This window comes from Berghia stephanieae, chromosome 11 (genome assembly GCF_034508935.2).
Source record: "Berghia stephanieae isolate SIO BIC M18660-M18661 chromosome 11, UCSD_Bste_1.3, whole genome shotgun sequence".
NCBI lineage: Eukaryota > Metazoa > Mollusca > Gastropoda > Nudibranchia > Aeolidiidae > Berghia > Berghia stephanieae.
In genome coordinates, this window is record NC_088370.1 from 33,014,842 (window position 1) to 33,028,994 (window position 14,153).

General features: G+C 32.2%; 1 protein-coding gene across 11 annotated transcripts in view; it reads left to right on the top strand.

The window, feature by feature from the left end:
• LOC144957369 (uncharacterized) overlaps window positions 1–14,153 on the top strand; it is a 69,088-nt gene continuing 54,935 nt past the window's right edge. For 2 of the 11 annotated variants that reach the window (XM_078888567.1, XM_078888573.1), the window contains exons 1-8: window positions 17–172; window positions 2,298–2,391; window positions 2,784–2,981; window positions 4,172–4,360; window positions 6,859–7,068; window positions 10,624–10,731; window positions 12,116–12,322; window positions 13,401–13,605. In XM_078888567.1, coding sequence (XP_078744693.1) covers window positions 153–172; window positions 2,298–2,391; window positions 2,784–2,981; window positions 4,172–4,360; window positions 6,859–7,068; window positions 10,624–10,731; window positions 12,116–12,322; window positions 13,401–13,605 — 1,231 coding nt within the window. In that variant the 5' untranslated portion in view covers window positions 17–152. Of the gene's footprint in view, window positions 173–2,297; window positions 2,392–2,783; window positions 2,982–4,171; window positions 4,361–6,858; window positions 7,069–10,623; window positions 10,732–12,115; window positions 12,323–13,400; window positions 13,606–14,153 lie in introns of all 11 variants that reach the window. The other 9 variants (XM_078888569.1, XM_078888575.1, XM_078888574.1 and 6 more) reach the window with 6 other exon arrangements.

Consider the following 14,153-nt stretch of genomic DNA (forward strand, 5'->3'; position numbering starts at 1 on the left):
GTGACTCTCCCGGGCGACGAGTTGTTTTTCAATGGCGGACCAAAATATTACTGACTGATGTTGGGATGCAGTTTTTATGGCATTGTGTAATTGTACAACCTAGAATACTGTTTCGTGTTAATCGTTGATTTTAAATAGCAAAAACTTCCAAGATGAGTCACGTTGACCAAGGGTGAGTATAGTAACCAACAATTCCGTCAGCAACAGTGTCAATTTGAGTCTTTGTCTAAACCTGATCTTATTTGCCGCTGGCCGATGCCTGCATAATTAAAAGCCAATTAAAGCTGACTGTGAAATTGGCTGATTTGATATTATAGTTTTGACCGCTAACTGATAACTAGATTAGTCAATAAAATTACAGCCAGGTCGCATTATATGCTATCGTTCAAAATAAATTCATATAACATATAATTATAATTATAATCATACTCATACCATCTTAAAATTCTAAGTATGAATGAACTAGCACTAGCGTGTCATAGTAACATTAAATTACAGGTGCTCATTTCATCTCTTATCACGTTAATATCAGTACATTGTCAAGAGTCTAGGAAGAACATTTGTATGACTACTAAACACGATGTACATTCATTTTTAATGACTGTAGCGTTCCCCGGGCAATTGTAATTTTAAATCTGAATATTGTTGTATTCTATTTTAACTCAGGATTGACAAACTGAAATAAAACTACTGAATATTTAGTTAAGTAAATAAATTCAGATGGAAAGAACGAGAGAAAGGTGCTATTGTTTGGATTGTTAATATCCTTTGGATTATATGTTTTAACACAATTTTCACAATTTCCGTGGGCACAGATTGCTTACCGCCAGTGGAGAGGACCACATCACTGGAATTAATTTGCTGCTATTAATATCATAAATAAAATTGTTCATACTGATTGCCTCAGTGACATTCCGTTCAACTTGGGAAAACACAACTATGCTGGAGATTTTTTAGAAACAACAAACAAACAAAACCACTAATGATTTAACATACACACGCATTTTAATGGTTTCGTTAAAATAAAGTATTTTCATTTAATAATTTTACCCAATGAGGCGTCATTGGTTAGACAATCGGTTATTCTTGGAGTTTAACAGTTTAGAATTGAGACCATCCATTTAGTTCTCATAAATAGATTAATGCTACAAGATATGCATAGCACATAGTATTTTTTTCTATTATTGATGCTTTTTTGTGTAATGATACATTATACATATAATGAGAGTTAAGCCTTGATACAATAGCTAGATGAGAAGCAATTTATGTCAAAACCTGTTAACAAAAAACATCTGTCTTAAAGAAGGGTTAATTTTTTAAAATAATTATGTAGGTATGTTGTTTATTAATCATCTGCTTGTAATCTAAATTGGTAATGCTTATATATGGGATTTTATTTAGATTTTCATGACACATTCATGCATCATACGTTTCCCTAGCAGTATTTCAAATTTTATTTTATATATATCATGTCACATGTCAATCTTTTTGTAAAAATGAGCTCTCTTATTATATTGGGTATGGCTTATACTTATAATCAGACACACTTTCGTCCCTCAATGTTGTAGGATAATTTGTGTAAAGTTCATCATTATCTTGTGCCATGTTTAGTAGCATTAGCGGTCATAGCTCTCCACTCCTCTCTTTTTTTCCATTGCTCTGATGGTGTTGCTGTTTCTTTCAGTCCGGCTATATGGCCTAGTGTTATGACACTCGCTTTCTGATCCGAAGGTCCTGGGTTCGAGCCTCGTGCTCGGCACATAGTTGAGTCCTTGGAAAAGGCTCTTTATTCACATTCTCTCACCATATTCAGGTGTAAAATGAGTATCTGCCCCTAACAGATGGCATGTCCCATCCTACTGTTGCCGTTGACCAGAGACCCCTTGTAAAGTGCTTTGAGCACATTTAGTGGATATTGTGCTACATAAAGCTCATTTTTTTAAAAAATAATTTTAAAGTGTCCTCATACATAGATATCATTCAATATTTCTGTAAGGGCTGACACTCCAACTTCTTCCAGAGGTTCCAGCATCTCAATTGTAATGGAATCTGGTCTCCCTCGCATTCCCTGACTTCATCTTTCTCATTGCAAACCAACCTAGTCTCAAAATAAGTTACTCACAATAAAAACAAAGCTTCCGTTTGCACTCATTGTCACCCATTGGGGTACCGATAACACTGCTGTCGCTTGAATGTCATGAAAAATCAGTCACTGTACGGACTCGGTCATCAATGTCACAATAATCCTAATGTTTATGATTTCAATTTCATACATATTACCTACCCTTTGTCCACAGCCCCCTTCCGGCCTATAACAGTCTGACAGACAATAACTTGTCAGGATATTTTGCTAGTACTCGGATGAGAAGTCATTTACGAAGGGCTGGACTTGTGAGTTTGAAAATTGTACTACCTTTTTTTTTTTGAGTGCGAGTGATTAATGTTGATTATTATTATTATTATTATTATTATTATTATTATTATTATTATTATTATTATTATTATTATTATTATTATTATTATTATTATTATTATTATTATTATTATTATTATTATTATTATATTATTATTTTTACTATTTTTATTGTTAGTATCATTATTACTTATGCTATTACTAATACTACTACTATTATTATTTTTATCATCATCATCGTGATCATCATCATCATCATCATTGTTATTATCATTTTCATTGTCCTCATTACAAGAACATTTTCTACTGACATAATTGTATTAGCTATATTGTCATCATCATCATCTTTATCTATTCCGATACCCAACAGATAACAAGACGTGGACAGATTGTGTCAGAAAACACATACCGACTGAATATGAGTCGCAAAGAGCACAAGAAACATGTGAAGGATATACTAGCACAAGCTATTGTCCACAAGACACTGGATCTAGAGAGATCAAGGCAAGCTGAAATCCGCAAGAAGCTGGAGGAGATTGCCAAAATTGAATTAGTACGAAGAGTTCGGGTAAGGAAAACTTTTCAAAAGTCAGTTGTTGTTATGGATGATTTTATGGTCGTAGTGGATAGATAACTAAAATTGAAAAATTTATCTTTGGAAATAAAATAGGCAGCATGTATTTTGGTGAATCATTTAGATTGGTAGGTTTACGTTTTTAAAAATGAATGTGACAGTATTTGATTAACAAGCATCGTAGGTGATACATGTTTATACTTTGATTCATTTCAAGATCAGTCATCAGTTTCCCAGAGCCCAATTAATGACCTATTGAAAAAAGGCATATAACTGTGACAGACATACTACTTTTGTAGGCTTACTTGAGATATTTGAAGTGTGAAAAAATAGACAATTTAAAAAAAAAGAGGTTTTAGCAGGTTTGCCGGAAAGTACATACCGTCATTATACTTTTTTTTTTTTAGATGCATCTTTTTGATCACCCAAAGAAAGAACGAATGAAAAATATAAGCAATACAAAGAAATACAAATAAAAAGAAACAAAATATTTCAACCGCAGGCACCCTTTTTTTTTCTTACCCCCCCCCCCCCCCCCCACCTCTTTGGGTGATATGATTAATCCCCAATTTGCTCACTGAGACAACATGGGTAATTTCTGAGGACCTTAGCCTTTTGTTTATGGATTATTTGTATTTTTTTCTTCATTCAATGGCATCTTACAAAGGCATTGATTAGTGTTGTTCATGTACTGTGTTAGGGCTTAATCTATGTTATGCGCCCAGAGCCCTCCTGATGAAGGGATGTTTGGCGCACTATAAATCCATACATTATTATTATTATTATTTATTATTTATTATTATTATTATTATTATTATTATTATTATTATTATTATTATTATTATTTTATTATTATTATTATTATTATTATTATTATTATTATTATTATTATTATTATTATTATTATTATTATTATTATTATTATTATTATTATTATTATTATTATTTTATGTCTTATATAAATGCAGGTAGCTTCTCTTCAATAAGAATGAGAATTTTAAGTAATCATACTTTGTTTTGTACTTTTATTTCAGATAGCATTTTTTAAAAAAACATTTTGTTTTGTGTGTGTGTATGTGTGATAAAAATACTTCTTATTTTCTCTTTCTCTCTTTTAAAAAACCCAAACTATTGCGCATGTTATGATTATTTATTTAACGTTTTAAATTTTTCACTTCATGAAGAGTGAGCGTCACAAGCAGACAGATGAAAATATTCTGCCTTACCTAAGTCCGAAAACACCCAAATCACGGACAAAGCGCACTGGAAAATCACCTGCTCCACACTCTGGTGATAATTCTTCTACTCGGGGCACTCAGAATAATAAAGGATCTCGTGAACCCAAGAAAAGTGACTCTGTTGTTCATGAACGGGTACTTAATCGTATTTAAGTGTGATTCCTTAAATGCCACTTTGTTTGAGTGTTTTGAATTCCCACCTGGTAACATTTCATTGTTGTTTGCGGTGTTAGTTGGTTTCGGTGATACTTAGATTTGTCTGTGTTGTTCGGGTTATGGCTGCACTCAAAACTGAAGCGTTGTTTTTATTTTATAAAATGCTGAATTGGAATTGAATTATGGTTTGCTTGAAATTTTTACTAACATTTTTTTATTATTGTTACAATGGAAACGTGGAAAACGTGGCATATTTATATGGTTGATGGGTTACCTTTGCCTTAAGTTACAGAAACACACCAAAACAATGTACTGGTCAAGCACTCAACATATTTTGTTCATTCCCTTTCGTTTTCTTTTCTTTTTATTTTACTTTTTTATTATACATTAGGATAGGATATTATTAGGATAGTCGTTGAATAACTTGATGTCAACATAAATGAGTTTTTAACTAATGCTGACCAATCTTGGAATAAATTTTAAATGAAATAATTTATTAATACAATTCAGGTTTGCTTTTTTGTATTTGTTTTGTTTTTTTTTAAGGGTGGAGGGTGTTGTTCTTTTGTTGTTGTTTTATGGGGTTTTTTTGTTTTTTGTGTGTGTTTTTTTGTTTGTTTTTTTTTTTTTGTTTTTTTTTGATGGTCAAGAGTGGAATAACTATTTTTGATATATAATGAATTTTCTTCTTGTTTATCATATTTTTTTGCCATAAACTCTTTATATTGCATGAAAATGTGGTTTGGATGTAATATCTTTCGCTTTATAAGCAAGACATTCCAGTCTCTACTTTTGTTCAAAATTAACCATTGTGGTATCGTTCTAAAAGCTGTGATGTATGGTATGAAGTTGGATTTTTCCCCCTCCTTCATTAAGTTTTCGTACAATAATATTGTATGCAGAGACAGAAAGAATTTATACAAAAATATTTGTAGATTATCTATTTTTTCATTTCTTTGTGATGGCATCATATTTTTTATGAATTGTTTGCGCTATTTGTTTTTGTTTTGTTTTCAATTGAGTTTTTAATTCCAGAATTGAAGAATTAAAGTAGTCCTCCCTGAGCTGCTGGGTGCTTGAGGCAACAGCAAGTGATCGGCAATTTTCTCTGTCTTTCGCTGCATGGGTTGTAGTCACCAAGCTGATGCCTTGGCTTTCAGTTCTCTTTGTACAGTTCTTCTCTGGGTCTTTTCAGGTCAACCTCAGTTCGTTTTTCCTTTCGGAGTCCAACCTAGGCCTACTGCTGGTTTGGAATGTAGTCCGCTGGCATCCATCCTGCAACTGTTGCCAAGCCACCTCCAAAGTGTGGCCCTGAGGTTGTCTGAAACTGTGCCCATCTCAGTTTTCTGTAATAGATCCTCAGTTCAAATGTCATTCTTTTGTATACATGTGTAGAAACAATGTGCAAGCGTGTATGTTCGTGTATGGCTGTGTCTGTATTTGTAAATATGTTGATTTTCATACCATGAACCAAACTGAGCATTGTTGACCTCACATGAATTGCCTTTAATTTGGACAATAAAGATATATTATTATTATTATTATTATTATTATTATTATATTTATTATTATTATTATTATTATTATTATTATCATTATTATTATTATTATTATTATTTAGGCCGGAACACTTCTAATTTATATTCTGTCGTAATTGTTAGATGTTTTGCACACATCAATTGGTGTTTTCCACTTTTAAATAGGACAACGATCATGTGGTAGATAGGTCTTATGTCCTAATTCTTAAGTCCATGGATTTGCTAAAGGTCTCTATTCTGACCTATTCAACACTGAGGACATTTTAAAATGTTAACTTTTGAAAAAAAAAAAGTGATCTTATTTTCACTTTCTGTTAGTTTGTTTTTAACCATCTGTTTTTTAATTTTATTTTTTGTTTGTTGTTGTTTACTTTGTAAAGCGCTTTGAGCATGTTTAGTGGATATAGCGCTATATAAAACTCAAGTTTTCAAATTTTTTTTTACAATTTGACCTTAATTATGAAATAGTTCGAGTTTTAAAAAAAATTTTAATTTCACAGGCAATGCAGGATAAGTATTCCACAAAATTACGTTGTGTGCTGTGTTTACAGTTTATAATTTCTTTACCTTTTGTTGATTTCCAAAAAAAAAAAGAGAATTTATCCTAGCGAATACCGGTCAACAGTTTTTCGTCAGGTGGTGAAATTTATCTGTTGGGCTCTGAACAAACGCACCAAAGGATGGAGTTTGATTTATTTAAAATCAGAAATTTTTACAGACTTTTTGTCTGTCTAATAGTGTAGCTGGATCGAATTGGAATCCAATGGAAATTACTTTGCACATTCAATGGATGTTGTCAACTATAAGTGTCCATTTCTTGTTGTATCAAAACTATTCTCTTGTTATTATTGCTCTTAAAACCCAGAGTTTTAGATAACTATTTTATCTGATAGATTGTTGTTATCATCTTAAGAAATAATAAATTGATTCTTATAATAGGCCTCACGTGACAGAAAAAGAGAAAATTATGTCCTCCCTCTTGTAAGCCCAAGACGAGAGTCCTCGTGCCAATCAAGTATAACATCAGCAAGTTCCTCTCGGCCCATGACAAGACGTAGGGTGACACGGCCCTCTGGGGGGTCTCCTTCTCGTAAGGGCAGACGGCCCATTTCGGCCTTGTCATCTAATTATGACGATGAGAACGAGACTGTAAGTTGAGCTTAACGGTAAAAGAATAATATCCCCTAAAATTTGTATATTCTGGTATTTATAATATTGATTAGAACTAGTGGGGTTTGAAAAGTGTCCGAAAAGCTAAGATAAAAGGGAATAAGGATAAGCGCGGTGAGTTGGATTGCAACCTTTGTTAAGTCATAGCTTGATACTTCCATAAAATTTAAATCACAACACAAGATGATGATCACCAAAAGAAAGTGATGCATGGATTTTATTAGTAAATGCTCAAGAAAAACAAATGATCCCATCTGTTAACTCTCTCCTTACCAGACATTTTCGGGATTTCCCCAAAAACTTCACATCCAACGAACACAAAATTATATTTTTTATCTCTTAAAATAAATAGCAGTTAGTTCTTGCGATAAATAATTTCTTTAGCAAAACATACTCTATAACAACACACAGTTCATAATCTGTAAATTTTATGACGTATAAAAGAAATTTGAATAAGAAAATTGTTGGTTGTATCGTAACGAATGTGACGAGTTTCCTATAGTTGGTACGGAGAGGGTTAATAGAATACAATGACTGATCATTTTGTTGTTGTGGTCGTTGCCTTATATTATAATGCAATTTTACGGGGAAGTGTCAGGCTTTGGGTTTACAAAGGCCATGGTTGGATTTAAACTTGAGACCCTGATTGGTACACCATCATCTGTCCGACTGAGAGAGGAAGAAAAGAATGCCTGAGATACGAGTTAATCACCCATGAGAAGCAACCAATTGGACTGCTTTTTGCTGTAAGAGAGAGAGAGAGAGAGAGAGAGAGAGAGAGAGAGAGAGAGAGAGAGAGAGAGAGAGAGAGAGAGAGAGAGAGAGAGAGAGAAGACAAAAGACTGTCGACTTCTATTTCTCTATCAGGAGAAGGATGTACCTATTGTGTCCCGGGTTTAACTTCGTTTCACTGTGGTTGTTGATTTTTCCCTTGTTTTTTGGGGGTTTTTTTTCCGGCATTTTTCCATTCACGCTGTTTCTTTTTATTAATATAAGTGCCTTTTCCATCTACATTTTTTATATAAAATTCATAATCTCGTTCATTGACTACACATTATTCAATTATATATTGTTATATATTATTCATATCTTCTCTGAGATTTGTTAAATAATATTATTTTACAACAATGATATGAAGTCTAACATTGGGGGGAAAACACGAAATAGTACACCCCATAAGTGCATGCTCCTTAATCATTGCTTTTTGTGTTTTGTTTACATTTGACAGTCTTTCATAATCCACTAACTTTTTAGTTATTTTTATTGGGGGGGGGGGGTCTTTCTGTCAAAACTTGTGGTTTTAACACGTGGTTGCACTTTGCACGTTATTGGATATTGTTGATATTCATCTTGTTTTGAGGTGACTCTATGTGAGTACCATGCACAATTGTTGCACCAATATTTATTGAGTTAGTTTTATTGTTAACATTTCCCGTGAATAATGTGTTTTCTATCTTACTCATTTTTACTTATGATTTGTGAAATATTTCGTACATTATTTTTTTTTTTAAAGGTAAAATAATATTCAAGAAAAAATATTTTGATTTTCAAGTTTCCACTTTTTCCTTTGTTCAAATTATTCAAGTTATATCCATACCTAAAACAATAACATGTTTTATTCCAGATTAAATTGTGGTCAGAGTTTTTTATATAATTTTAATTACCAATTGTATAAGATTAATTTACAAATCATTGACATAATCTTATTCCTTTGATTAATCATACATTATTACCTATATGAAATACATTGTCCATTTAGAAAAGTTACACACTATGAATGTTGTACTCACTAAGGGATAATGCAAATTATTTTAAAGACCACATCAGTCTTAGTTGTAATCTTATGAGTAACTGTACGTTGTAAATCTATATTTAAAACAAATAATTTTATTAAGTTTTTAAAAAGAAATATGATAAATAAGATGAAGTTATGACCGAATTGTCTCAAACGTTATTTTGTGTTGGGGTGAACCTGATGTTTAAAATTAGATTTTAAGTTTTTAATTAAAGTTATATACCTTTGATATAGAGAGTGAATTCTATTTCTGAAATTTTCTATTTTTCAAAATTTCTATTGCTTAAAATTTCTATTTCTTGAAATTTCTATTTCTTATATTTTCTATTTCTTAAATATCCTAATTCTGGTCATTTTGATTCAAAGGTTAAGTACCTCTTTCCGCTCCATTCTGATGTAGTACAGGAATATCTCCATGGGTCACATTTAAATCTTTTCAAAAACAGAATTGTTATAATTTTGTTATTTAAATAATCCATAGCGTTATTTTAGTCAGATAATTCATTTCCATAACCAAAGATTGCATAAAAGCTTTGTCATTTTTCTGACAATATCCTGGCCTTTGTATAAAATGTGTACTTGATGAAAGATTTAGCCGTATCTTTAAGCCCAAATTTTGCTTTAACTCTTTAAAAAAATGTTTAATCCATCTATTAATCTTTCTTCATCATTTTATCCAAACTTTAAAAGCTTGTTCCATTGATAAACTTTGTATAAAAATTTCGCTAACACTTTAAATTGATTGATTTAGAGGATCAGCCTTGTAACAATTTGTAAACTGCGGTTTAATTATCTCCATCTCTTCATCGGCTAGAGGTTATCATAATTGTGACCCTTCGCCCCAAAACGGTATTAAGTCGGGTTGGTTACGATGTTGAAAATTGACTTTATAGCCAGAAATACCAGACGTGTGTTGAATTTGTATGATTTATTGAGGAGAATAGGTACAATATTTTTGGGTGCTAACGCCAACAATTTATATTTTTGGCCAGTTCAACATTTAATTCGGCTTTTAAGCATATGGTTCATTCCGACAGAATACCATTTTGAGACGATGGGTCACAATTCATGGTCATAAAAAGTAATTTAGATGAAACCAAAAGGAAAAATAATTAAACAAGTAACCCAGAATGGGACAGTGTGGCTCAGTGGTACAATCTTTGCTTTGTACCTGAAAGGCACCGAGTTCGATCACCCGCCGCTACGCTGTATGGCCTTGAGCAAGTCACCTCGTCCTAGCTCAATTTTCTGCACTGCTTTGTGGCTGATGCCTGGGTTATTCCAGTCTTCCCTTGGAATAGACCTTAGAAACAAATTTCCCCTATGGGATGAATAAAGTGAATTTTATTTATTTATATATTTTATTATCTAACAGTCAGGTTTTGTTGATTGAGGGCTAAATCTCATATCTTCTGTTTACTGCGCAAACAACATTGCCACAATGTAAAGCTTTTTCAACTATACTCGGCTTTTTAGATTTTTATTAATCAGCCATTTATTGAATTATTTATGCTTTCATCATTTATGATAACAACTTTCCAAAGACATAATATGACCCACTAATTCAATGTGGAATCACACTGGAGTTAGTAACGATTAAACATATTCAATGAAAAGAACAATCTTATCCATTACGATATAGTTTAAATGAAATGTATAAAAATTAAACATTTATTCAATTTTGCTTACATATAATAAGACAAACATTGACCTAATTCTTCTCATTTGACACAAAACAGGTAGTTTATCTTGATGACGAGGGAAGACCGATTTCACCAGCCCACATTGACCGTACAGAGACAAAGTATTCCAGCAAGGACCCTATTGACACGCGCCACCTGTACTCGGTACGTCTCATGACTTTTTTATTTTTTGAGCTTTATCTAGCGCAATATCCACTAAATGTGCTCAAAGCGCTTTACAACGGGTCCCTGGTCAACAGCAACATTTAACATGTAGTACGGGACATGACGCCTGTTAGGCGATTTTACAATTTTTCGGACAAAGACAATGCTGGTAACGGCCAGGTACTCATTTTACACCTGAGTACGGTGAGAGAATGTGAGTAAAGAGCCTTTTCCAAGGACTCAACTATGCGCAGAGCTCGAGGCTCGAACCCAGGACCTTCTGATCTGAAAGCGAGTGTCATACCACTAGACCACATAGCCGCACTTTACTTACTGACTTAAACCCTTTGAGCGCTGAGGTTGTATTTGCATTTCTGTCACAAAATGGCTGACAAGATTGAGGCAGCATGAGAATGACAAGCTAAGACAAAGCAACAATCAAATTCGGCGCAAAACCTCAATTAAAATACCCCTCCATTCTAGGGCTAATTGAATGTTCTGATGAAAAAAATGAAACCATTGGTTCTATCAATAATATTTTTGTAGAAAGTTGGATTGGATAACATTATTATTTTTTACCTTTAAAGACCGGCCGCCTTGTGTGGCCATTGACCTGTAGAACAGATTCTGCTCTGTCCGCACAGTGCAGCCAATTACGCGGAAAGAGTTAAAGCCTTTTGTTTCGTGATCATCCAGATTATTATTACTATTATTGTTTTTATTATTATTATTATTATTATTATTATTATTATTATTATTATTATTATTATTATTATTATTATTATTATTATTATTATTATTATTAGTAGTAGTAGTATTATTATTAGTATTATTATTATTATTATTATTATTATTATTATTATTATTATTATTATTATTATTATTATTATTTTATTATTATTATTATTATTATTATTATTATTATTATTATTATTATTATTATTATATTATTATTATTATTATTATTATAGTATATTATTATTATTATTATTATTATTATTATTATTATTATTATTATTATTATTATTATTATTATTATTATTATTATATTAATTATTATTATTATTATTAATTATTATTATTATTAAAATATTATTATTATTATTATTATTATTATTATTATTATTATTATTATTATTATTATTATTATTATTATTATTATTATTATTATTATTATTATTTTATTATTATTATTATTATTATATTGACTTTGTTAGTGTATTGTTTATTTTATTATCATCATCATTTATGTCGTTGTGTTGTTGTCATTTAGTGCAACTATATCATCTTGTGTTAATTGGCAAAATGAAATGGCTAATTCAATCCGTTGCTCTAGCAAAAAATATCCCAATGATTAAACATATCTCATTCATAATCCTCCCAGCTGGACACTGCTGCCTTGAGGAAGTACGCCATGCTGATGGCCAAGATGGAACAAGGAAGAGGTGGGCTCGCCTCCCCTTACCTCATCCCTCAAGTCCCATTACCCCCAAAGAGTCCACGCAGTGGTAGAGCACCTCAAAGCGCCAACCGACAACGGAGTGATTCAGACTTGAAAAGGTTCACATCTCCCAAACGCCCTGCTACAGCGGTAAGTATTATATCACAGGATTATATTTTTTTGATTGACGAATTATCAAAGCATTAGGTAAACTTTTGATGTTGTTGGGATTTTTTTCATGTAATTTTTTTTTTAATTAATCATTACTTGCAAAACTTTTCAGGCTTTTATTATCAATTTAGAACAATTTAAAGTAGTAAATGACTTAGTTTCAATGCATTTTTATAATAATAATAATATTTTCAGATTATCTTTTTTTGCAGACAATAGATTTTCTAACTAAAGCTTTTGTATAGCGCAATATCCACTAAATGTGCCCAAAACGCTTTACAAAGGGTCCCTGACCAACAGCATCACGTAACATGTAGAACAAGACATGACACCTGTTAGGCGATATGACAAATTTTCAGACAGAGACAATACTGTTGAAGGCCACGTACTCATTTTACACCTGAGTACGGTGAGAGAATGTGAATAAAGAGTCTTTTCCAAGGACTCAACTATGCACCGAGCGAGGTTTGAACCCAGGACCTTCTGATCTGAAAGCGAGTGTCATACCACAAGACCACTAATTATAATATCGCCTAACAGTAACAGGCATCATGTCTCGTTCTACATGTTACATGTTGCTGTTGGTCAGTGACCCTTTGTAAAGTGCTTTGAGCACGTTTAGTGGATATTGCACTATATAAAATCCCAAGTTATTATATATCACTTGAGCGCCATTTATTAGATATAGGAGGAGGGAAAACAATTATTTTCTGATATTCTTGGCATATTTATTATTGTTTGATTTTTATAATTTTGATTTTTATAAAGACACATCCTTCAGAGCCACCAGGCCCATGAAACGAGAGTTTATCCCGGTTTCTATCGCGTGAAACGGACAACAGCAATTGCTTGCTACCCTTTGGATAGGACACTAACCTATCGCAAAGCACTTCAGCCAGATCTAACAGATCCAGCTACCCAATCACTGCTGGGTGGACAGGGGAGGGGGTCAGAAAAAAATCTTATTTTTAAAAAATATCTTTCTAAAAGTTATAGAATAATTAACCTTTATGTCCTGAATAAAAATTGGATTTCTTTATGTACAAAAATCAAACAGAGCCAGGCCTACCTGCATCCTGCTGGGCCTCCCAAACAGGTCAGAGGTCAAATGGAGACGATGTGTGAGGTGTTCATGGAGTACCACGGAAGCTCTCTGTCCTTGGTCAGGGAACAGTTTGACAAGCGTCAGGACATCATTGTGGAGCAGCAGCATTGTGGAGGGAACACGCTCACCGTGTTCAGGGACAAAATGGAAGCTGGAAGTAAGTGTGCGGTTGTTTAGTTTTAGTAGATAGATAAACTAAAATTGAAAAACTCATCTTTGGAAATAAAATAGGCAGCATGTATTTTGGTGAATCATTTAGGTTGGTAGGTTTTTAAAAATGAATGTGACAGTTTTTGATTTACAAGGATCGTAGGTGATACATGTTTATATTTTGATTCATTTCAAGATCAGACATCCGTTTCCCAGAGCCCATTTAATGACCTATTGAAAAAAGGCATATAACTGCGACAGACATACTACTTTTGTAGGCTTACATGTTTTCTGTCAGTTTTTATGTCACAGTAATAAAACAAAAAGTGTGATCGAGTTTGTACATTTTTTTCTTATAGTTTATTCAAAATATTATGACTTCTCAAATTCTAAAATTGAATTTTGGAGAAAAAAAAATCAAACATGTTTAACTAATAAACAAAAATCAAGAGCAAAACAAAATAAAAAGCAAACAAATAGAAAAACAAAAACAAAAAACAAAAAAAAAACAACAATAACAAAAAAACAAAAAAAGACAACAAAAAAGAAACAAAC